The sequence below is a fragment of the Eublepharis macularius genome, chromosome 5, assembly GCF_028583425.1.
Source record: "Eublepharis macularius isolate TG4126 chromosome 5, MPM_Emac_v1.0, whole genome shotgun sequence".
Lineage (NCBI taxonomy): Eukaryota > Metazoa > Chordata > Lepidosauria > Squamata > Eublepharidae > Eublepharis > Eublepharis macularius.
Genome location: NC_072794.1, coordinates 172,967,625 through 172,992,753, shown reverse-complemented (window position 1 = coordinate 172,992,753; position 25,129 = coordinate 172,967,625). Strand labels below are relative to the sequence as shown.

The 25,129-nt window shown below is 49.4% G+C and overlaps 1 protein-coding gene across 3 annotated transcripts in view; it reads right to left on the bottom strand.

Annotated features, from left to right (window-relative positions):
- The window catches only part of KIAA1755 (KIAA1755 ortholog), a 36,230-nt gene that overhangs the window by 8,027 nt on the left and 3,074 nt on the right, over window positions 1–25,129 (bottom strand). For 2 of the 3 annotated variants that reach the window (XM_054979210.1, XM_054979209.1), the window contains exons 2-11: window positions 16,381–16,578; window positions 13,462–14,686; window positions 12,731–12,907; window positions 11,610–11,733; window positions 10,427–10,520; window positions 8,582–8,668; window positions 7,817–7,933; window positions 7,241–7,339; window positions 5,180–5,328; window positions 1,165–1,303 (exon numbers count right to left, since the gene is read on the bottom strand). In XM_054979210.1, coding sequence (XP_054835185.1) covers window positions 1,165–1,303; window positions 5,180–5,328; window positions 7,241–7,339; window positions 7,817–7,933; window positions 8,582–8,668; window positions 10,427–10,520; window positions 11,610–11,733; window positions 12,731–12,907; window positions 13,462–14,686; window positions 16,381–16,578 — 2,409 coding nt within the window. The remainder of the gene's footprint in view (window positions 1–1,164; window positions 1,304–5,179; window positions 5,329–7,240; window positions 7,340–7,816; window positions 7,934–8,581; window positions 8,669–10,426; window positions 10,521–11,609; window positions 11,734–12,730; window positions 12,908–13,461; window positions 14,687–16,380; window positions 16,579–25,129) is intronic. The other variant, XM_054979208.1, reaches the window with a different exon arrangement.

Here is a 25,129-nt window from a genome sequence, read left to right as displayed (position 1 = left end):
TTAAAAAAAAATGTGGTTCTTTTCTCTGAAAAATTCCTTGAAAAAGGAAAGAAATGTTTCTTGATCTGCAAGTTTTCTGCAGCACACAACACCAGCACAGCCTTTGCATGTGGCCTCTCAGCTGTAGGGTTCGGGGGCAAGAAGATCTCCATGGCCGTTGCAAAGGAAGTCGCCGTGTTAGTCTCTTGTGGCAAAATAAAAATCCATCAGCACTTTAAAGACCAGCAGCATTTATTTCAATGTAAGCTTTCGTGAGTCACAGCTCACTTCATCAGAGAGATGTGAGGACAAATCATACTGGGAAATCTTATGGGGAGGACTGGGAGGGGAGAGAAGAATTCGACCATGAGTGTAAATCTCAATGTAAGGGAGAAATGGAGGAGATGAACTTTCCCATAAGATGCCCAACCTTTCCTGTGTGATTTCTCAGTATGATTTTCCTTCACACATCTACCTGACAAGGCGGGCTGCTAAAATGACAAAACTGAGGCTATCGTACTTTGGTCACATCGTGAGAAGACAAGACTCTCTGGAAAAGTCAATAATGCTAGGAAAAGCGGAAGGCAGCAGGAAAAGAGGAAGACCCAAAACGAGATGGCTGGACTCAATCAAAGAAGCCACGTCCTCCAGTTTGCAGGATCTGAGCAAGTCTGTTAGTGACAAGACATTTTGGAGGTCTTTCATTCATAGGGTCGCCATAGGTCAGAGGCGACTTGACAGCACATAACAGACACACAACTCATGTAAGCTCATATGGAAATAAATGCTGTCAATCTTTAAGGTGCCCCTGGACTTTCATGTTATTAAGAAGCATCCAATCCTTCTGTAATTTCTGCATGGAAGCGTTGACCGCTCTGATAGGAGTGCTATTCAGCTCACTAAGCTGCCACAGACATGACCCTTCCATGTCACATGAGGATTATCTCATCAAAGGTTAGAATTGCACCTTACAGAATTCTACATCACGTTAGGCTGTACAGATCAGTGGACTTCTTTTCAAATGTAAGGGTCATAATTTGCAGATATCCCCAAGTCGAAATGTAATACAGGAACAGTTTGCAAAACGAGTATTTGAGAAAAGGACCCTAAAGGCAAGTCGAGTGGAGACTGACCAGCCTTTGATGCCGTGTGGCTCTTTACAGCACCCCCGGAAGGCTCACTGACCTTGTGAAATTCCTCCTCCAGCTCTCGGATCTTCAGCAGGAACTGCAGATGCTCCAAGCGGCAGTTGGATCTGGTCACCAAAGTGTGCACTTGCTCCTCCACCACATTGTAGAGGCCCAGGGCACAGTCGATGCTGTTCCTTGCAAAGAGAAGGGGGCAAAAGGGAGAACCACATCAAGTCAAACTTCAGGCCAAGCTAATCTCTGCAGAGTACTTCTCAGCGAGTCTCTCTAAACGAGATACCTTACACGGCGACACTCAAGTGTAGAGAGATGCAAAGTTAGCCAGGAAGCATTTTAAAAGACAGAGCTGGCAGAGATTGCTCCTCAGAGGGTTTGTTAATTTCATCTTTGCCTCCCAGAAGGGTCTGTCAATTTCACTTCCCCTTCAAGGAGGCAAAGATGAAATTAACAAACCCTCTGCAGAGCGATCTCCGCCGGCTCTGTCTTTTTAAACTACCCTTGCACAGAGAGGTGAAATTGATAGAGGTGGGATTTTTTAAAGACTAGCAGACACAGACATTTTGATTTAGAGAGGAAGGATAGAAGCTGAATGGTAGAGGGCATGGTTGGTATGCAGTGAGTCCCTTGTTCAAATCGCTGGTATCACCTTTCAAAACATCCCATGGAACAAACTGAGAAAACCTATCCTCTGCCTGACCCCCTGGAGAGCCAAGGACAATTATCATGGGTCAGAGGTCTTGTTAAGAAACTGCCTAGACTGTTTCTTGGCCTTTTTCCAACCTCTGGTTCAGGTTTCTCAGCCTAGTTAGAACTACGAGAGACTCCTCTCTGGGAAAGTACCATCAGAATGATTCTGCAACTTCCCAGAAAGATAAGGACGAGACGGAAGCAGGGATGGTGCAGATCTGAGAGCTTCAAGGTCAGAACTCAGAAGGGAGTTTCGCACTTGCATTCCATCTCATTAATGCCAAGAACCCTGGGAGTGGGATGAGTGACTCTTAATGGGGAAGATGCGCCAGCTGCAGTGGCGTATCATCCCAGGCCTAGCCTCAAACCAAGTTGTTAATAGATCCCAAGGAGTTACGCGTGTTAGCGTGTAGTTGCAAAATAGTAGAGTCCAGTAGCACCTTGAAGACTGACCAACTTTATTGTCGCATAAGCTTTCGAGAGCCACAGCTCTCTTCGTCAGATGCATCGTCAGCTTCTGAGAGCCACAGCTCTCTTCATCAGATGCATCTGACGAAGAGAGCTGTGGCTCTCGGAAGAGAGCTGTGGCTCTTGAAAGAGAGCTGTGACACTCGAAAGCTTATGTGACAATAAAGTTGGTCAGTCTTAAAGGTGCTACTGGACTCTTTACTATTTTGATTTCTTAAGTCAGCTCTGGGCCTAATTGGCTAGACAGGAGTCAGCTCTGAACTCTCTGGACTTTAGACGTCGAAGTTCTGCCTGGATTATTCTGCTCCAGCTTGACAAGGTAACATCTCCTATAGAGGACTGAAAGCCTGTATTGTTAGGGGAGTTTATTTAGTTTTATTATTTTCTTCTCCTGTTTGCACACTTCTATAACTGAATTCTTTGCACTTCTTTTAATAAACTTTATTAATTATACGCCTGTGGTGTTATTGGGGTTCTAGCACTTCAGTCTAAATCCCGCACTTTGGCCTACTTGCCATAGCTACCCAAATAATTGTTCTGTGGAACTCAGACGGCAAAGTGGCCTACCTTGCAGGGCTGACCTGGTTTAATACCCAGCAGGGCTTGAGACTAGTCTCTCGGTCTCACAGCTGAGGGTTAGTCAGAGAAACTGGTGATGGCTCTGTTACCCTGGGAAGTGGGGCTTCACTCCCCAGTTCTGAGAGTTTTTGCTTTTGACTCCCATACTGAAGGAGATTTTACCAGGTCTGACAGGGCAGCTCCGTGGGATTGCTCTTCAGCTCCCTGGATTGTGTTTTAGTGTTGAAGTTACATTCATAGAAACACAGAGCTGGAAGGGATCCCAAGGGTCATCTAGTCCCATCCCCTGCACAATGCAAGAAATGAACAGCTAACCCCCCCCCTTCCCATGACCCCTGCTCTGTCCCCAAAGGAAGACCCAAAAAAACCCTCCAGAATCTCCAGCCAATCACATATGTCTCGTCCCTGAGGACACCTGTTGTCTCTGCCATGTTTAATTGGTTTAAAAGGAACTACTGTTTCAAAGGCCTTGAAGTGGCACCCAGTTGCTTCTGGGTTTGACAATTTGGTGTAGTGGTTAAGAGCGCAGGACTCTAATCTGTAGAACCAGGTTTGATTCCCCACTCCTCCGCTTGAAGCCAGCTGGGGGACCTTGGGTCACTCACAGCTTCTAGGAGCTCTCTCAGCCCCACCCACCTCACGGGGTGTTTGTTATGGGGATAATAATAGCATATGGTTGTTGTGGGTTTTCCGGGTTGTATTGCCGTGGTCTTGGCATTGTAGTTCCTGACGTTTCGCCAGCAGCTGTGGCTGGCATCTTCAGAGGTGTAGCACCAAAAGACAGAGATCTTTTACACACCGTGATACTGAGAGATCTCTGTCTTTTGGTGCTACACCTCTGAAGATGCCAGCCACAGCTGCTGGCGAAACGTCAGGAACTACAATGCCAAGACCACGGCAATACAGCCCGGAAAACCCACAACAACCATCGTTCTCCGGCCGTGAAAGCCTTCGACAATACATCAATAATAGCATACTTTGTAAACTGCTCTGAGTGGGTGTTAAGTCATCCTGAAGGGTGGTATATAAATCGATTGTTGTTGTTGTACTTGTTATTCAGTGATGAGAAATCACTGGTTTTTGTTTGTTTGTTTCTTAACACTGGGCAAGCATGCTCCAATTTATGTACCACCTTTGCAGTGTGGCTGCCACTCCTACATTATATAACTAGCTCCGGAAGTTCTGCATCGCAGAGGCCCTTCAACACCAGAATCAGAGATTCCAAAGTGATGGGAAACTCTCAGATCATCCAGAGAGTGTTGGAATCTGAAACTTGCATTCCACCGATGCAACGTGGGAGCCAACCACAGGGAAGTACCAGCCGCGTCACAATGGCCGTGTCTAAATTAGAACCCCGGGGCTAGAAAACAACAAGGCGTGAACTCTACCCTCAAACCAAACTGGAAATAAAGTAAGAAAAGAGGGAGCTTGAGTACAGAAACGGGCCAGGGACCGGAGATTCAGCACAGCACAGCAAACTGGGCTGTAATGAGACAGTTGAGGGAGCAGCTTGAACCCCAGTGCTCGTTTGAAAGGCTGCCTTATAGAGGATGGTACAGAGTTGTTTTTCGCTGCCCCCCCGAAGGTCGGGCCAGAACCATTGGGCTGAAATTAAATGAAGAGCTTTTGGCTAAACATTAGGAAGAATTTCCTGACAGTTCAAGTGGTCCCTCAGTGGAACAGGCTTCCTCGGGAGGTGATGGGCTCTCCTTCTTAGGAAGTTTTTAAGCAGAGGCTAGATGGCCATCTGACAGCAATGCTGATTCTGTGAAATCATGAGCGGGAGGGCAGGAAGGGGGTTACATCAGTGCTTAGTTCTCGTGGCCCCTTCTTTACATGCCCAAGGTAATGCCAATCGCCACTTTGGGGTCAGGTAGCAATTTTCCCCAGGACAGTTTGGCTAGGGAACCTGATGGTGTTTTGCCATCTTTTGGGCATGCATCAGGGGTCACTGGGTCGGGTGTGTGGAGGCGGGGGGGGGGGAGAGGCAACTGTGAATTTCCTGCACTGTGCAGGGGGTTGGACTAGACGACCCTGGGGGGCCCTTCCAACCCTATGATTCTATGATTTGGCCCTTCTTCCTTCTCTTGAGAAGTTTCATCACTTCTTTGAGTTGGACATCCCAATGCAGTCCTCTGCCCCTCCCTGAGGCAGCAGTCCAACCCCCAGGATTCTCATCACAACGGCAGTGTGAGCCCACTGTACAAAGGCTGGAGAAGGGCTCGTATCAGCTGGAAGCTCACAGGCGGCAGTTTCCAAACAAGAGTGTTCCGCAAGCCCCACAGCCAGAGGCGAGCCCAGGGCACGTAGCCTCCTACCTGGCGTCGGGGGAGAAGCTGAGGCAGGCGGCCTCCTTCCTCAACCTGGCAAGGGTGGCCCCACCTTCTCGCTGCAAGCTCAGCAGCTCAACGTTGGACAGCACCCCTTGCATCAGCTGCCGGTGCCGGTCCATCTCCTGCCCAACTTCCTGCAAGAACACCGAAATAACAAGTCATCTTTCTGACTGGGAGGCCCATGAACGTCTATTTGGCCTCACAGCCAAATAGACCCTCCATCTTCTGAGGCAGTATACCAGTTGCTAGGGGCAAGCCACAATTTGGTTGGCTTGATGAGCTTTTGGGGGGATGAAGCAGCAGGGCTTTTCTTCCGTCCCTTAGCAAAGCTCTGTATCCAAAGAACCCCTGAGCCAACTCACTGCTTAGAACACAGAGCTGACCTTGAGGGCGTTGGCGGAGTGCAAACACAGCAGAGAAGTGCAGACATTGCAATTTCCAACAGAGGGAAGGTTTATTTATTTAAAACATTAATACACTGCTCTCCCACCCAAACAGGGTTTAATTTATTTAATCTAATTTTATTGATTAAATTTCTAACCCGCCCTCCCCGTGAACGGGCTCAGGGCAGGTAACAACATTATTAAATAACAACAATACAGTTTAAATACAAGCGTAAAACTCAGTTTAAAAACCATAAAAACCATAAAACCTCATATATTAGAAGACTAGCTTGAAACCTATGCTTCACTACATTATTTAACTACTTTAAATCCAGTTATAATACTTATGGGAATGTAACATTTTTGGTTTGTGTGTGTGTGTGTGTCTGAGTTGGTTTTGTAGTATAATAGCAGGCCCCACAGGGAGATTGGCAACCTGAGTAAAATTTTAGGGGAAGACTGGGAGGTGCATTTTACATCAGGACACATTCAATGGCTGATTCCGCACACGTTGGATAATGCACTTTCAATGCACTTTATCAATCGTTTGAGGTGGATTTTTTTTCCGCACACAAAAAAATCCATTCTAAATGATCTATGAAGAGGATTGGAAGTGCATTATTCAACGTGTGCGGAATCACTCAATGTCTCCCAATAGCAACTGCAGACTGTTTAGAATGTGGGAGGTGAGAACCAACCAGGCCACATATGCAAATAACCTTGAAAGGCTGGCCCAATCAGGGAAGAGTGGCTGAGCTGGCAGTGGGCAAGTGCGCAAGCAGGCAGTAGCCTGTAAGCCACACAGGGAAGCTGTATTCCTTTGGGAAAAGGCCCTTTCTCAGGCTGACACCCGTCTGTCTCTGGTCACCCAAACAGAACTGCACCCTCTCCTGTTATTGGGCGCATACAAAAGAAACTGCAAGACACCCCTTCCCCTCTGGAGGAGGAGCTGTGGGTCACTGGTAGAGCAACTGCTTGGCATACAGAAGGCCCCAGTTCAATCCCTGAATCTCCAGTTACGGAAGGAGCAGGCAGATGGTGATACGAAGTATCTTGACCTGAGACCCTGGAAAGCTGCAGCTGATCTAAGAAGATAACAGGGACCTTGATGGACCACTGGTCTTTTTCAGAAGAAGGCAGCTTCATCAGTGTACAGGGCCAGAAAGATTTTTTCCTGCAGTGGAAATATTTCTTCTTAAGCCCTCTTCCTGAACGTTCTTGCTTCACCAGATTCAGAGAGGCTTGCAAGGCACTCTCCAGACTTCCCCAGGTAGGTAGTTAGTGGCTCTGCACTCGCTTTGCTTTAACAATCTTTTAAGTCAGTTATTCGCAGGCCATGTGCTGCGCTGTCAGAAAAGGGCATGAACCGTCCATTAACGGCTGCCACCCACCTTACAGCCCAAATTGCTCGGCAGTAGGAGGACGGGGGGGGGGGGTGCTGCATTCGCTCCTCTGGCCAGCCTGAAGATAATCACTCCGATTTAAAGCTGTGTGCGCACTCCAACGCTTAGTGAGACAGTGATCCAATTAAAGGACCTGAACTCATTCACACTGCCTGAGCTGAGGAGGGAACTCTTTTCTGGCTTCAGAGCACCAGTCTGCACAAGGGCCGACGAGGGTGGCCAGCAATTTCTGGGCCACTGAAGTTCATTTCAGCTGCTACCTGCACACTCCCCAGCAGGTCTTTCTTCTCCAGTTCCCGGGTGGTAGTCTGCAGCAACTCAGACGCCTTCTGGAGGTCACACGTAAAGAGGTGCATCTTCTGCAGGGTGGAAACAAGGCAGGTAGTCTGTCAGGTAAAATGAGCTAACAAGGGCAAGAAGAAGATAGGCAGGGCTAGTGAATGGAGAGAAGCAGAGGCATATGGGGAAGAGAAAGAGGCAGGCCTGTATGCCGGCCAGACACCAGGGGGAAAGAGAAGAAGATCAGCGCCACCCCCTGCACCCACTTTACTTAACAGTGATAACGGGAGCGGCTGGCAGAGCTCTGAGTTGCTGGCACAGAATGCCGCCCCCAGGTCACTAGCGCTGGTGGAGGGACGAACCTGGACCGTGTCCCCTTACTGCTCACCCTTGAGCATGGGGAGGGATCTGGGATCCAAAACAGTTTTAGAAAGAAGCCCGCGGCAGCTCTTATTATTGCCCGGAGATGCAAATCAAGGATGGTCGACAGTCGATTTGGTGCAATGCAATGCAAAAAAAAGAGAGAGGAAAGGCCAAAGGGCCACGGCGACAGGCACCTGGAAATACTGAGCCCACTCGCTGTGGCAATACGGGAACGTGCCCTCCAAGGCCCGGGTCAGCTGACTGCTATCCACATGGCGGCTCAGGGCCTTGAGAGAGCTCAGCAGCTCCACCTGCAGGGAGGACACAACAAGACAGTCAGGGGGGGGGGGCTGGAAGGAAGGGTCCGTTGAGAAGACGCTTGCATTCTCAGCGAGGAAACAAACTGTCTCTCCTGTGCCTCGTTCATTAAGGACTGGCCTTAAAGAGGCCTGGAATATGTCCCCCGTGGGGCTGAGCCATGCAGATGTTTGAGGAAGCTGAGGACAGACAGGTGGAGATCCTTAAGGACTTGGGGCAAGAGTAGGTCAAATGCAGCACTGAATGGTGTGCTCCTCCGAAAGGGGCAGGAATGCAGAAATGCGTCTGAGGGTCAAACTCCGCCTCTGAGTCTGCCACGGGGAGGCAGTGCCATTTTACAGCTTGGACTTTTACTTTTCAAAATGTGGGGGACTTGCTGGGGGGCTGCAGGGTGAAGGGCAGCCCGTTCCCTCCCATGCCATCTGCAAGAACAGCAAACACAAGAGTGCAGGGGTTGGTGAAACCTATTGAATTTCCAGTCACTACAAACTGGCGAGTGCGCCAGAAGGAATGGCGTGAGGGAAAGAGAACGCTGCCCCTTCCAAACTGCTACGAAAACAGAACGCTCAGCCTGGAATATCAAGCGATAAAGAGGGAAGCACAGGACGCGGAAGAGGGGGGAGTTTACTTGAAAGACTCGCCTGTAGGCCAGGGAACTTGTCCAGATGGGGCGCCGTCTCCTTCTCTGCCAATATCAGTACAGCACGGATGGAGCCAGGCGAGGCCTTCTGCAAGGGAGAGGGGGGTAAAGGGTCAGCATTTCTAATTGCTGACCCTTTCTCTGCTGTCTCTGACCTTGGTGCTAACAAATGGGGCAGGGGGCATGGCAAGGGGAGGTTTCAGCTAAGGAACCCCTTGTCCGCATGAGGCCCTGCCTACCTTTGAGACAAAGTCCTTCCTGAAGTCCTCTGCAATGTCCAGTTCTAGATCTGTTCAGAGCATGCTCAGTTACTCTATCAGAAAAATCCAATTTAGCTTGATAGTCAAGTGTTGAACTGGGACATTCTCGGAATCCTAGGTGCCAATCCTTGCGCTGCTTTGAACAATGCTGCCATGTTCCCCCTACCCACCAGCAGGGAGGGAAGGGTGGGGCTGCAGGTAATTACCTGTTCGTTACGTTCTGGGCTGAGTGTGACAGAATCGGCCCTGGTGCAATCCGTCACTTCTGGTTCACACCAGAAGTGATGTCATGGGCCTGCATCAGCAGGTGCGCATGTATGTACAGGTAAGTGCCCACCTCCCCAACCCCCCTGCTCCTCGTTAGCTGCCAGTTATCAGGGGGGGGGGGCTGGCAACCAGTGGATGGACGGACGGACGGATGGTAGATGGGTAGATGGACAGACAGCATGTAGAGTGCCAAAGCAACAGAAATCCTTTTGCCTGGAGATCTGCCAAAAGCTAGGCACAAGGCATGCCTACGCTACAAGCTGACATTGGATTAATCCTGGGATCTCTAGTCTGGTACATTCGCTGAGCACTGTGTCAGCCTGTGAGTGTGGGAGAAAAGCATTTGTTTATTTGTTCGCTGTTTTCATTCCTCACGGAGACTACAAATTCTTAGCAGGTGCCTCATGGATCTACATTTCCCAATATTACCTGGAGAGAAGGAATGACTACAAACTTAACTTAGGGTTTGCAGTTGCCTGCCGGTGGCGGGCGACCTCTCAGGGGTTTGCCACGTTGCCCACTGATTGCTGGCGACCAGCAGGAGGTGGCAAACCGCCTGGCAACTGCTTGCCGCTGGAAAGCAACCTGGGAAAGCACGCCGCGGGTTTGCTCCCAGCGAGGTGCAGTGATGTCACTTCCTCAAGTGACATCATCACGCCTTGCCAGGAGCACAGCCCGTCCCCGCCCCCCCGGTAAATGCCAGGGCCCCTCCTTCCACCAGGACGGTATAGGGACCTGGCAACCCTACCCTCACTGTACGTGGCATTTTCCATGCATCCACATACAAGTCACATGGAAGTAGGATTGCCAGTCCTCCGGAGTGGGGGATCCTCTGCCCACCCACCCCCCGCCACCATTCGTCTGGCTGGCAGAGGGGGGAGTGCAAGAATGGGCCCAGGAGCGCCCGTGCACTCTGCAGTGTGCTCCAGAGCACTTCCCTGTCACACTGGGAATGGCATCATTCCTGGCGCGGTAAGGAAGGGAAGGCCCTGCATGGGGCTGATTTGAAGAAATTCAAGTTCCCCTCCACAGCCCTCCTGTCCCCCAGGTTGGGTACCAGAGGACCTGGCTCCCCTGCTCTCACCCTCAAGTTATCATGAGAAACATGAGGAAGGAGAAACACAGCCACAGAGGACCTTCAGGGGCATTTTTCTGCGGAAGAACACCTGCCTGTACATCTTTTACCGCACATCATTCAGAAGAAACAATGAAAAGGCAGTTTTCAGAGTTTGCGACTGGGAGGCGAGAAAGCTCTGCAGAATGAACAGCCCCCACGCTCCACGCAGGCTGCCCTGTTCCTCTCACCCAACTGGGCTTACCTGGACCGAGTCCAGTGAAGCAGAAAGGATTGGGGAGAAGGGCTCTTTTCTGGCATCAATGACAACCGTCAGCCCTGCATCCTGTCCCCGTTTCCTGTGGGAAGGAACAAGATGCTGCCAAACGGTCTTGGAGGAAACAGCAGGATTTACTCACAGGTTGCAGCAGCAAACTCAGGGAAGAGCAGGGAAAGCTTTGGGATTGAGAGGAGTTCAGAACTTGGTAAAGGCCCCTGAGGAGGGTGCGGAATTGCCTTCCATGGCTGCCTTCTAGTGGAGATTTGGAGAGGAACAAGCAGGTTTGTTTCCATGCTTCAGTTAACTAGAAAAAGGCCGATCGCCACCTTGGGGCCAGGAAGCAGTTTCCCCCGGGCCAGTTTGGCTAGGGATCCTGGAGGTCACTTGTTTCTGATAGCTTTTAAAAATGTGAACACATTCCCAAGGGTCAGAGTGGTCCCTCGCATGAGTCAAAGAAATGGCCAGAAAGGGATGTGTCTGGTTCAACCAACCCCAGGCGAAAGAAGGCGCTCCTGGCCACAGCCATTACCTGAAGGCGCAAAAGCAATGCTCAGTCCAGAAGCACTCGCATGCTGGCAGCCTGCTCCTTAACAGGGTGGGTGATCCTGTTCAGAATGGGCATCTCCCCCCCACCCCCTGCAAACCCAACCACTCACTGGTATTTCTGTCAGGTCTGGATTGAGCATGATAGCAGCGATGCTTCACCAGCCTCTGTCAGGCACCAGGGATCCTGCTAGGCAATGCCAAAGAAAAGGGGAAAGAAGGGCTGACAGCATTAAACTCCAAACCCCTGAACAGCCTCAACTATCTCTGCCTTTCCCAGGAATGAGGCAAAGCGCAGGAGATTTGTCCCAAATGGTTTTAACAGATGTCCATGGAACGGAATGGACAGACCAAAGGGGAAATCTTGGACAACACTCCACCCAAAGCAAGTGCAAAAACACTGCTGTCGCATAGTGCTAGGAAATGACACACGACCTTGCTTCTTTTCTTTTGTGAAACCAGAAAGCGTGTTGGAAATCATTAAGCAGCAAAAAGTTTTGAAATGGGATGCAGAAGAGAGCAGTGAACATGATCGAGCGGAAATGAAATACAACCATTTGCAAAAGCATTAAGAAGAGTTAGCTGGAGGCGGGGGGGGGGAGCCTCATTCAAACTTAGCACTTACCTGGGAAGGGAGCAGAGGAAGAGGAGGAGATTTGTCACCTCTGGGGCCGAACAGCAAGGGGCCTGCCATGCTGAGCCGCTGGTGGTGATCTGGATTACGGGTCTCCCAAGTCTATCTGTGCTCCCTGAAACCCAAAGGAAAATCGAGGCAACCAGAAATATTAACTTGCTGAAATTCAATATTTGCATTCTGTTTGTTGATCCAGAGGAGTTAGCTGTGTTAGTCTGTAGTTGCAAAATAGCAAAGAGTCCAGTAGCACCTTTAAGACTAACCTACTTTATTGTAGCATAAGCTTTTGAGAGCCACAGCTCTCTTCATCAGCATCTGACAAAGAGAGCTGTAGTTCTCGAAAGCTTATGCTACAGTAAAGTGGGTTAGTCTTAAAGGAGCTACGGGACTCTTTACTATTTTGTTTGTTAACATCCTCTCGACCTAACTGCATCTATCATTCTACTTCATCACTTGTTTGCTTATTTATTTCATTTGTATCTCACTTTCTCCCCACTGGAAACCCAAAGTGGCTTATCACATTCTCCTCTCCTGCATTTATCTTCACAACACCCCTGTGAGGTAGGTTAGGCTGAGAGCCAGTTTGGTGTAGTGGTTAAGAGCGTGGGGCTCTAATCTGGAGAGCCGGGTTTGATTCCCCACGCCTCCACTTGAAGCCAGCTGGGTGACCTTGGGCCAGTCATGGCTCTTTCAGAGCTCTCTCAGCCCCACCCACCTCAGAGGGTGTTTTGTTGTGGGGACAATAATGACATTGTAAACTGCTCTGAGTGGGCATTAAGTTGTCCTGAAGGGCGGTATATAAATCGAATGTTGTTGTTGTTATCATTATTATTATATGACGGGCTCAAGATCACCCAGCATGCTTCCTTGGTGGAGTGCAGATTCAAACTTGGATCTCCTAGATTCTAGTCTGATACTCTGACCACTGTATCACATTAACTGGGAAAATAAAAACCAGAGTTTAGTGGTGCTTTAAACAGCAACACATTTTTTTATTCTACAATCCTCCCAGAAGTTCTCCTGTGCAATCTCCATTGATATTAATGGTACTGTGGCTTGAGCAGGAGATATTCCCAGTGTGTTACACCTGTGCACATTTCGGTTTATAATACCTGGCAGACATGCTATCCCAGAAGATAAAAGCTCAGAACTGAAAGTCTCCCACTGGACGCATTCCTGGGAACTGGATCTTGGAAGAACCGTATCTGCGGAGGAAGAGCCCACCACGGCACCTTCCAGGGTCCTGGGTGCGAGGAGTTCCGAAGGCACAACATCAACTTGACTGGAACCTGAGCAGAAAGAAACCTTGTCAGTTAGGGAACTGAATAGATGGAATGTACCAAAAGGCCATCTAGACTGACCCTCTGCCAGAAATCAGGAACGGCCACTTAGCAGGAACCTGCAAAACAAGCAAAGGGCTTGCAAAACACCAAAGGACACAAACAAGCAGCCCCAGCCCCAAGCTCCTGTTCCCAGGGTGTGCCAGTCCCAGAAGGGCCATTTGGAACCAAAATCTGTGTAAAAATAATAATGGATTTTTTTAAAACTGCCAATCCACCCCTGCCCCCAACATCCCAGTTCTCTTCCTGGCAGTCTCTGGTTGTAGTCACGATGGCATGATGTAGCACTTTTGCGTGTTCAAATAACTTCATGTACATTAGCTCAGCAATTTTAGAAGCCCCTTAGGGTGGCTCGTACCAGGACCCCCGCATTGCAGGGGCGGGGGGGAGGGGGCTGAGACAGACTGGCTAGACGTCTCTGCGTGAGTTCACCGCAGAAGCAACATCTCTGAACTGCTGACTTGCCAGCTCAGTGTGAGTTTTATTGATTCCTTCGCAATTACCTTTCCCGGCTGTCTGTTTAGCTCTGGACGTTCTGGGAGAGCAAGCGATGGGCGCCCTTTTCCGAGGCCCTTCCTGTCCCTTGCTGGCTTTTTCTGCCACGGACAGGCCACCCGCCGAAGAGACCAGTTGGCGGTGGCCTTTCAAGAAAGAGAATTTATTACCGGCAGACAAAGGCTCGGTGGGTGGCTTCAGAAGTTTTGCATGCCCTGGCCTGGCCACCTGTTCGGCTCTGCCGTCCTTGTTTGGACAGTCCGAGAGGATCCTGGGAGCGGCCTCATCTGACCCCTCTGGAAGCTGAGCACTTGTGCTTTCGGAGAGGAAGGCCGATTGGGACGTGTCTATCTCCTCCAGTATGGCTTCCATCAATCCTGAGCTGAAGCAGACAGGATTTTGCAGGGCTGCCACGTATGACTCGCGATACCGACATCTCGTCTCGTGGGTTTGAGGGTCTTCTTGGCTCAGTTTCCTCCTCAAGCAAGGGGTGCAGGGCCCTTCCTCCGAGCTTTGCCCCTCCCCACAAGTCCAGCTTTCTTCAGTTGCTGCTTCGTCTCTTCTAGACTGTTGACCAGCTGAAGCTGCTGTCTTGGCCGGAGAAGAAATGTCCGGACTCTTTTCTTCAGAGAAACCCAGGAGGTTGACATACTCCCCTTCCAGGTTGTCACTAATGATATCGCACAAACTCGGCACAACAAACAAAGTGGATGTCTTCCAAGGTCCTTGCTCCACCTTAACGAGGCCTGGGTACTTGCTTTGAGCAGCTCTCCCGTCCCCAGAAATGCAACTGGTCTGCCTCGGAGACTCACAGTAATGCTCAGGGGAGGCTGGCAAGTCCGGGACCACCAAATCATCAGCCTGGGATAGTCTGACAAATTCTGGTGTGGCAATTTTACTCCACGGCACAGGAACGATCCCGTTGCTGGTGGCCACGAGGCAACTGTGCAGCTCTGGCCCGCTGAGGTCTCGGTTGACCTCCTCCAGCCACTCTTGAGTAAACAGCAATGAGCAGGCAGCTTCAGAGATGGGGATCTTCTGCTCGGTGGTGAGGTCCCTGGAGAGACACTTCACCGCAAGGCAAGCTGACTGCTCTCCACAGGGCTCTGCTTGAAGGTAGAAGTCACCCGGGCGCAGCAAGAGGGGGTTGAGTGGGCCAAGGTGGACGACCACTTTCTCGCGGAGGCACAATGGCCAGCCTTCGTGGAGGAAAACACGGCTGGTGTAAGGAGCCTGATGGAAAGAGAAAGGGGGAGATGCTGTTATACTGCTGATTCGCTGTCCCTTTGTGGTGCCAGATCCAGAGGCGTTAGGCGTGATAATGTGTAGTTGCAAAATAGTAAAGAGTCCAGTCGCACCTTTAAGACTAACCAACTTTATTGTAGCGTAAGCTTTCGAGAACCACAGCTCTCTTTGTCAAATGCATCTGAACCTCCCATTTGGGATGTCTTTCTTTTCATAAGCATTATTAGCAGCTGAATCTAATCCTACTAAATAAAAGGTGAGCCGTATTGGCAACGACTCACCTTTTATTCTTGCGCAGCTGCAGGCGGCAGGAAGACCCGGCGGGCTTTCGCCGCGCTTCCCAGCCCCATCAGGCAGAGCCAGCGGGTGGAGGTGGCAATGCCTGGCCTGGCTGCCCTCCCCTCCCCTGGTTAGGACCCTGCCCTCCCTCCGCCATGATCGGGGCATGGGAGAGGCAGCAATGGCCAGCCCAGCCCACCCGCCCTTATATAGAGCCCACTGTATTTTTTCCACAACGGGCTTTGTTGCTAGTCTTTTAATAAAACTTTAAGAAACTCTGCTGGGGTTTTGTACATCTCAGACTGAGAAAGAATAAGCAGTTGAAGGAAACTAAAGAGGAGGAGGAGGAACACCTCTGGCTTCATCAGGAGTAACAGCTCTCTAATTCTCTGGACTAATAACTCCCAGAATAAACAGAGGAGGTGCCAGCGGTTTAAAAAATCCACACCCACCCAGTGATACTTACTAACATTGTAACCTAGGTAACTACACAGTTAATCATGTACATTTTTAATAATTTAATTTAATCATTTAATTTAAATAATTTAATAAAAACATTGTAAATGATACTTTTGATTAATATTTTTAATAGCATTTATTTTAGGCCCACCATTTTTAAGGGAAACTCAGGGTATCTTTCGGTCCCTTTTTGGCCCTGGTCCCTGCCTGGTGGAACTCTCTGTGACAATTTGGGCCCCGCCGGGATTTATTATCATTCCGTCGGGTCTGCAAGGCAGAGATGTTCTGCCAGGCCTTTGGTGGTTGCAGCCTCCTATTGGGAAGGGGGGGGGCAATATCCCGTCCCTGGTTGTGGTTGATTTCATCTGTTGATTGTCAACGCCCCCCGCCTGCAGAACCAGAGGGGCTGTATAAAAGGAATCTGTAAATTGTATCTGTTTTTATGCTACGTTTAATCTGTTTTATTTGATATCTTTTAAACTGATGTGATCCACTCTGAGCCCGCTTGCAGGGAGAGCGGACTATAAATTTAATAAATAAATAAATAAAGCGGGTTTGGAGGAAAGCAAGCAGAAAGGGGGCTGAGGGGGCTGCTCAAGAAAGGGGTTCTGTGACCCGCCCACGTCAAGGCCCCCCACCAGTTTCTGCAACAGCCCAATACCTTTTCAGAATTGCATAAATGTACAAAGGCCCCAGCACTCCGACCACAAATGTCCCACGAATTCATGCAAACTGCCATTAAGATCAGCATATGAAAAAATCAGAGTAATCTAAGCAATTCATTCCAAGTTCAAAGAGCCTGGCGTTCAATACCCTTCCTTTTAGTGGGCCACATAGGAGGAGTTCTTAAAGGACTGGGCCCTCTTTTTGTGAATTGTGAGAGCCTCATACCACCACACAAAAGGCAAAAGCTCATTTCTGTTCTGACCCTCCGCTGCACTCACGCAGGCTGCTTGCCGCACGTGCTCCAGAAGGCGCTTGGACGGGATGAGGAAGTCAAGGAGGCAGCAGAGCCCATCCCCGTGGTATTTGGCCTCCAGGACCCGGAAAAGCTGGCTGAGGACTGTGGGGGCTGTGATGTCGAAGGGTGGGTAGAGCACTGAAAGTGTGTTCTGCACGGCAGCGTCGAGGGATTGCGGGTCCTGTTGGAGAGAAGAGACAGCTGTGAGATGGCGTCTAAGGACTGGAAACCCTACAGCAGCGGACCCCATCTTCTCAGACCTGCCCTCTGGAAACTACACACAGAGTCCTAGAGCTGGAAGGGCATCGAATCCGACCTCCTCTAGGAAAGGCAAAGCTAGCTGCCCCACCTCTGCTTGAAGACAGCCAGCAAGGGACAGCCCATCTGAACTTTTGATTATTTGTTCCTTGAAACCAACTCTCACCATTACGAAGTTCCTCCCATCGTTCAAATGAAATCTGCCCTCCTTAAGCCAGTTACGAGGAGTGCCGCTCTCTGGGGGAAGTCCCTGACCTCTTCCACGCAGCACCACAATTACATATTCCCTCGGCCTTCTCTTCTACAAACTCAACACGCCCAGTTCCTTCAACCTTTCCTCACAGAATTCATTTTCCAGCTTCCCAGCTATCGGCTTTCAGCCTGCTCCAATCTGTCTACATCATTCTGGAAGTATAGAGCATGCAGAACTGCACCCAAGATTCCAGGTGAGGTTGAACTCGCAAGAAGTAGATTGGATCGATTACTTCTCATCACCTGGATACTTTTTATTAACGTAGCCTAAAATTGCATTATCCTTTTTTGCAGTTGCGTCAGAAAGCCAACTCATGTTCAGCTTGAGATTGCTATCCCAAGCTCCTTTTCACGTGTCCTACAGTATGAACCTAAGAAGAAGCCATCGAACCTAATGATGACTATCTTCTTTAAGTGAAATAACTCACCCAGATCTTACACAGCCTGCTACCTGAGAGCCAAGCTACAAGTGATGAATTACACTTGCCTGGCAAGTGAACAGACTCACGTGTATGCCTCCCTGTTCACTTGCCATTCACTTGATCAAGTCTTTAACTAGAAGTGCCATAGGCTGGACCCAGGACCAAAGGCCCTGCATAACAACAACATCATTCGATTTATATACCGCCCTTCAGGACAACTTAACACACACTCAGAGCAGTTTACAAAGTGTGTTATTATTATCCTCATGACAATCACCCTGTGAGGTGGGTGGAGCTGAGAGAGCTCTGAGAGAGCTGTGACTGACCCAAGGTCACCCAGCTGGCTTCAAGAAGAGGAGTGGGGAATCAAACCTGGCGCTCCAGATTAGAGTCCTGCCATTCTTAACCACTACACCAAACTGGCATACATGATTAAGACGCAGTAACAACAGCCTAGGTTGATTCCAGGCGGCTGACCTCTAACGGTGGTATCAGACAATGGTCTCTACTTCAGATATGAGTATTCCATTGGGCTAATGACCCAGGATCATCGTATCCAAAGGGGAACTTGCAAAAGGAAGTTGTATTGGCTGCAGCTGCATGACGGGTCACACGTGTGCTAATCCAGTGCTGTCATGTCAACCTGGAAGTCCCCTTCAAAGCGGGACCATGGATACCTCTGCAGGTAACAAAATGCTTGGCATGCCAAAAGCTCACGCTCGAGCATAAAAGCATCTCAGCAGTAGGGGTGAGAAGAGACCTACTTGTGGCTGCAATCTTGGAATACGGCAGCTGGCCACAGCTGGATGAGCTGAAAGTATAAGGCACTTTACATCCATTGATCCAGCAGGCTGGATGGAATTGTCATTCCTAAAACCAGGGATGTGGAAGGACTCTGAAGGGACTAGCAGAGAAGGTGGGTCTGTAAGATGATCTTACTGCAGGGGTTTTGCTGAGTTCTAACGATTCTGCTCAGGTACCCCTGCCCTATTCTTTATCTCAATCATCAACTGAAAGGGAGACTGCAATCAATAAATCAGAAGGAGATTGAATGCTTTAGGGGGATGCTTTAGGCTGCTTCTGCATTGGGCAGGGGGTTGGAATAGACGGTCTGTAACACCCCTTCCGATTCTATGATTTTATGACGGAACTAGAAAAGATCCTTAAGCGTAAGGAGGTGTTACTGGAGACCACGATCAAGATAATTCATACTATGGCATTCCCCATGACTGTGTATGGATGTGAAAGTTGGACGATGAAGAATGCTGAAAGGAAAAAAAAATTGTTTCAGATGAGTAGCTGTGTTGGTCTGCAGTAGAAGAGCGAGAATCGAGCCCAACAGCACCATAAAGTTCAACTAGATTTCCAAGATAATTTTAGCTGGTCTGCAGTGGAACAGCAGGATTTGTTTCCAGTGACACCTTAGAGACCAGAAAGATTTTTAGGGTGTAAATTTCCAAGAGTCAAAGCTCCCTTCAGAAAAATTTAGAAGCGGAACCATTTAAGGTTTTTGCGACTTCAGAACAATGAACCCACCACTGGATTCTTCTCTCACTACAGATGCTAATTTTCTGCTTTTCACACCCCTGCCCTATCAAGCTAATTGTATTATTATACCTTACACCCTTTCTTTAAATACCCCTCCCACCTTCTGGCTAGATAAAAACCCTACATAGTTTCACTTCTAAATATATCTGAAGAAGAGAGCTTTGATTCTCGAAAGCTCCTACCTTGGAAATCTGTTTGGTCTTTAAGGAAGAAGATGCATTTGTAACGTGGTATTGGACAAGAGTTTTATGGGATTTCATGGACCACCAAAAAGACAAATAAGTGAGTTCTTATTAAATCAAGTTTGAATCTCCATAAAAGCTAAACTGTCAAAATTGAGGCTACTGTACTTTGGTCACGTCATGAGAAAACAACACTCGTGGGAAAAGGTAATAATGCTAGAAAAGGTGGAGGGCGATAGGAACACAGGAAGACCCAAAATGGGATGTCTTAACTTAATAAAGGAGGCCACGGTCTCCAACTTGCAAGACCTGAGGAAGGCTGTTAATGATAGGATGTTTTGGAGATTGTCAATTCACTTGATGGCACATAACAGCGGTGCGCGTGTGCACACACACACCCTTGGCCCATCTGCCACAGGAGACAAGTGCGCCACAAATGTGGGGAATATGTTGCAAGGGGGAAAAGGAGTGCTAGTAATAAACGTGGTGTCTCGCTGAGGAATCTATGATCTAACCGTGGGATTCTAAGACCGTACTCTGAAGGCAGACGGCAATCCCGAGGCTTTTTGCTGCCTGGACCCCTCAGTGCATTTTTCAGAAAGTGATTTTATTCAGGGAGCTAGCGTCGGACTTTTTAACACAGAGAAATGGAAAGAAAGACTGGTTTTTCCACGACTCCTCCGAACGGGTTCTGTGAACTGGCTCGTTCTGTGTTACTCTGAAGCTTGACTCTTCTCTTCTCCCAAGGTAACAACAAAGCTTCCTCTCCAGCCTGGCTGACTTTAACCTACAGCAGATGCAAGTTACGCAATAGGTCACCGTCTGTATTTAGCTGTCCTTGAGATCGATGGGTGGGCTGGCGCGCCATTCCTCAAACAGGTGGCAAAGACAGTCACAAGCACGTCTGCTGTGGCATCTCATGACCCAGGGAAGCAGACCACGTCTCTTGCCAGGAACTATTTCAGACTCACGGCTTGAGGTCTCTGGCTGTCCCAGCTGAGGAGAAGCTATTGCAAGGCTCTTCCCCAAACTGACTGTGTGAAGCCCCTCTCAGGGCTGGTATCGCTCTACTCTGCTCTGGTTGGACCTCACCTGGAGTATTGTCGTCAGTTTGGGGCACCATAATTTAAGAAGGATATAGACAAGCTGGAACGTGTCCAGAGGAGGGCAAGGAAGATGGTGAGGGGTCTGGAGACCAAGTCCTAGGAGGAAAGGTTGAAGGAAATTGGTATGTTAAGCCTGAAAAGGACATGACTGAGAGGTGATATGATAACCATCTTCAAGTACTTGAAGGGCTGCCATATAGAGGATGGCGCAGAGTTGTTTTCTGCTGCCCCAGAAGGTCGGACCAGAACCAAGGGGTTGAAATTAAATGAAAAGAGTTTTCGGCTAACCATTAGGAAGAACTTCCTGAAAGGTAGAGCAGTTCCTCAGTGGAAGAGGCTTCCTCGGGAGGTGGTGGGCTCTCCTTCTTTGGAGGTTTTTAAGCAGAAGCTCGATGGCCCTCTGACAGCGATGCTGATTCTGTGAACCTGGGCAGATCATGAGGGGGAGGGCAGGAAGGGTTACATCAGGGCTTAGTTTTCGTGGCCCTTCTTACATGCCCTGGGTAAGGCCGATCTCCACTTTGGGGTACGGAAGCAATTTTCTCCAGGCCAGTTTGACCAGGGATCCTGGAGGTATTCTGCCATCTTCAGGGCATGGAGGAGGGGGGTCCCTGGGGGTGTGGGAGGAAGTAGTTGTGAATTTCCTGCATTGTGCAGGGGATTGGACTAGATGACCCTGGAGGTACCACCTCTATGATGCTGTGATTCAGTTCATACATCCAAAGCCACACCGGTCAGGCCCTGCATGGAGGACAGCAAATCCAGAGTGGAGCTGGAGACGGCAAAGTTGCAGCCACAAATGTGGGTGAAAGCGCGTGCCTCTTGGGGAGGTCTGCTCACTGACCTCCTCGTGAAGGAAGTGACAGAGCGGTCAAGGGTTCTCTGGACGAGAACTGCCAGTTTCCACTTTCAAGGGTTACACTGTAAGATAATCAACAGCCCCCAGGAAGACCAAGAGATCAAAGCTTTCTTCCCAGGGTGACGGCTTCTCCATATCCCCACCTGAGTACGTGGTAACCACAAGAGAAGTTCTGCACTTATGTTTTTAGAAAATATATGTGCTGCCTCTCTGGAGAAGCTGTTCAAGGCAGCTATGCTACATCCCCACCGAGGGCATGCATCTGCTACCACTCACCAGATTTGGGGCTTGGGCTCTTGCCAACATAGGCTGAAAGCCCTACCTTAAGCCAACTCTCTAAGGATGCCCAGCCTGGCTTCTCTTTTGCCCTGGCCACCAAGCACCCAGCAGGCACCTAAAAAGGCCCATCAGCTAACAGGGTCACCAGTAGGAGAGCCAGTTTGGTGTAGTGGTTAAGAGAGGCAGGACTCTAATCTGGAGAGCCAGGTTTGATTCCCCACTCCTTCGCTTGAAGCCAGCTGGGTGACCTTGGGCCAGTCACAGCTCTCTCAGAGCTCTCTCAGCCCCACCCACCTTACACGGTGATTGTCGTGAGAATAATAACAACACACTTTGTAAACTGCTCTGAGTGGGCATTAAGCTGTCCTGAAGGGCGGTATATAAATCAAATGTTGTTGTTGTTGTATTGTCGAAGGCTTTCACGGCCGGAGAACAACGGTTGTTGTGGGTTTTCCGGGCTGTATTGCCGTGGTCTTGGCATTGTAGTTCCTGACATTTCGCCAGCAGCTGTGGCTGGCATCCTCTGTGGTGTAGCACCAAAAGACAGAGATCTCTCAGTGTCACAGTCAACACTGTGACACTGAGAGATCTCTGTCTTTTGGTGCTACACCTCTGAAGATGCCAGCCACAGCTGCTGGTGAAACGTCAGGAACTACAATGCCAAGACCACAGCAATACAGCCCGGAAAACCCACAACAACCGTTGTTGTTGTTGTTGTTGTTGTTAGGACTGGCCTTGGAAATTGGTAAGGGCACCATACAAGGGCAGTGCAAAGCCACCTCAGAACGGACAGCGCATTACGGCTTCCCTCTCATTGCTTCCTTCATGCAGGGTACTGGGTGAACCATGGAAAATTCAAGATATCTGGCAGGAAGCCTGAGGCTGAAATACTTGGCACTTGCTAGCTTGGGCAGTCAGGGATTGTGATCTGAGGTTAGCAGCACTGGGGCAGGCTGGGTCTGGCTAGGAAATTTTCGGATGATCTAGAGGGCCGCAGCAGCACTGGAGGAGGCAACTCGTGAGCCAACGGCCAGCGCTGTGGCCACTAGCTGGGGCTGAGCCAAGCTGCTTCTTAGGCACAGCCAACCACACAGGGGGGCCCTGAAGTGCTTTGCATCTAGGCTCTTCCGGCTTCCAAATCTGGCCCTCAAGAACACTGAGGCTGGAAAGATACGAGTGTTTATCAGACAGCAGAAATCGGTGTGACGAGCAGCACCTTTGCTTGTGATGTGTGCAGGATCAGCCCATGGCAGACACACCAACCTTATTACATTTGTAAGGGCATTCCGGCTTCCTGGTACACATCCTTGGTAAATGACCTCTTTTAACTGTGCGGAGGGACTTTTTACCGCAGTGTTAGTATGTGCATATGTGCCCCTTGTGTGTGTGAGCTTTTCCTCCACTTCTCCCTCAAATAATTGCTAGTCCAGACAATAAGTGTTGCTGAATGTGTTTCAGTAGAAAAGAGCAAGAGTCCAGTAGCACCTATAAGACTAACAAAATTTGTGGTAGGGTGTGAGCTTTCGGGAGTCACAGCTCACTTCTACAGTAGACTGAAGTCACAGCTCACTTCTTCAGTAGACTGAAGAAGTGAGCTGTGAGCTCACAGCTGTGAAGAAGTGAGCTACTGAAGAAGTGAGCTGTGACTCCCAAAAGACTGAAGAAGTGAGCTGTGAGCTCACAGCTGTGAAGAAATGAGCTACTGAAGAACTGATCTGTGACTCCCAAAAGCTCACACCCTACCACAAATTTTGTTAGTCTTATAGGTGCTACTAGACTCTTGCTCTTTTCTACTGCTACAGACAGCCTGATTAAAATTCAAGGAGATATGAAATCGGAGGGACTGGTTACCAAAGAGTAGATAATACAGGAGAACATCCAATGTGGTGTAAGGATTAGTGTTGGGGAATCCTGGGTTCAAATCCCACTCATCTATGAAGACCACTCTTGAGTGACCTTGGCCCAGTCACCTTCCCTCAGCCTTATCTACCTCACAGGGTTGTTGTTGAGAGGATCAAACAGAGGCGGGGAAAACTGTGAAATTCTCAGAAGAAAAGTTGGAGATTGGATGTGACCAGGAGATGCTCAGGCAGAGATCCCGAGAGTGAGGACGCTCTCCTATTCCTATTTTCACTGAGAAACGCGATCCCTCCTGGTCAAACAGCTTTGCGGGATTTTGCAGCTCTTCAAAAACCAGCCAAACGTTTTCTACTAGAGGTGACGGCAGGACAAACGAAAAGCGCATCTGCTCCTCAAACACAGCCTCCGCGTCTCTGAAAAACTCTTGTCGGATTCCAGCATGAGCTCATCATTGCTGAGTATACCGAAAGACCTCTGGCAATCTTCTGTTTTCATTCAGATGAAAGCCTGAATGAAAACAGAGTTCTCCGCTTTGCCAAGAGAGCTCTGAGCAGCACCTCCAACATCCAGTCTGGGGCAATCCAGCCAAACCCTCACTCAGCCTCAACCTGGGCCCAAAGGACCCCCCTGCCCTCCAGAGGAGCCGCGCTCTCGTTCCCGGACCCCCACCCTTGCTTCTTGGCACAGTCTCTGCCCTTTTTACTGCATTCTGCTGCCCACGCTCGTGCACCCCCCTCCAACTGCTTAAACTCCAGAACTTCTTCCCAAGCACAGCTTTGAGCAAGGGAGCTGGAGGATAAAAGTGCGAGAGCGATCGGGAGCCAGGAGGGGAAGGCGGCTGCCTGAAAAGACGGTGGCCAAAGGCCTCTTAGCTGAGCTCGTCTCCCACAAAGCACAGGAGCTTTTCACAAAACAAGAGCCATGTCAGTGCTGGAAATTGTGCTTAAATTGTGACCGAGTCCTCAATTCATCTGGAAGTCAAAGAGGAATCCCAGTTGCTGCACTGGAGTGGAGAAATTTGTGGCAGGAGGGACAATCTGGGAAGTCGACTTAAACTGATTCAGAGGAGTTAGCCGTGTTAGTCTGTAGTAGCAAAATCAAAAAGAGTCCAGTAGCACCTTTAAAGACTAACCAACTTTATTGCAGCTTAAGTTTTTGAGAGCCACAGCTCTCTTCGTCAGATGCATCTGATGAAGAGAGCTGTGGCTCTCGAAAGCTTATGCTACAATAAAGTTGGTTAGTCTTAAAGGTGCTACTGGACTCTTTTTGAACTTAAACTGAGGAAACTTGAAACATTTTTTCTGCCTTGGAACTAGTTTCAGTCGCTGTTGGCAACTGAAGACTTCAGTTTGGTCCTGGTGTGTTATTTGTAATGCGCTATGCAAGTTTAAATAAAGACTAATTGCTGGCCATGCGACTGCAGTCTGTTGAAATCCACGACTCTTTTCCCACTCATTTAAGCAAGTCTCAATTGTCCCACAAGCGAGCGTGGGAACTACTATTCAAAGTGAAAACCAACATTCAAAAGACGTTCAAAGCCAACTCCCTCTTCCCAACCAAACACGGGCCCTCTTGGGGTGGGGGGTGGGGTCCCCAAAGGCTCAGCGCACTTTCCTTTCTCATCAGAGCACAGCCATCATTTTCTGATGCACTGGAAAGGGGGAGAAGAGCAGCCCCAGATCCCAGACCTTTACAAAAAAAACATGAGAGGAACAGCCACATAGTTATTCCAGTTTGCCTGTACACCATTAAGGAGCCAGAGATTACCCGGGACTTTCTCAGCAGCAGCCAGATAATTTACCACGGGGCTACAATGGTAGGAGAATGCCTGGGACAGATCACGTATCACATTCTGCTTCCCCAGGCTGCTTTCTGGTTCATGACGGAAGAGGAGGCAATGATAGACGGCCTCGTTCGCAGGGCACCTTGCCCTTGCCCTCTACGCCTTGCATTTTCATCCCCTCCC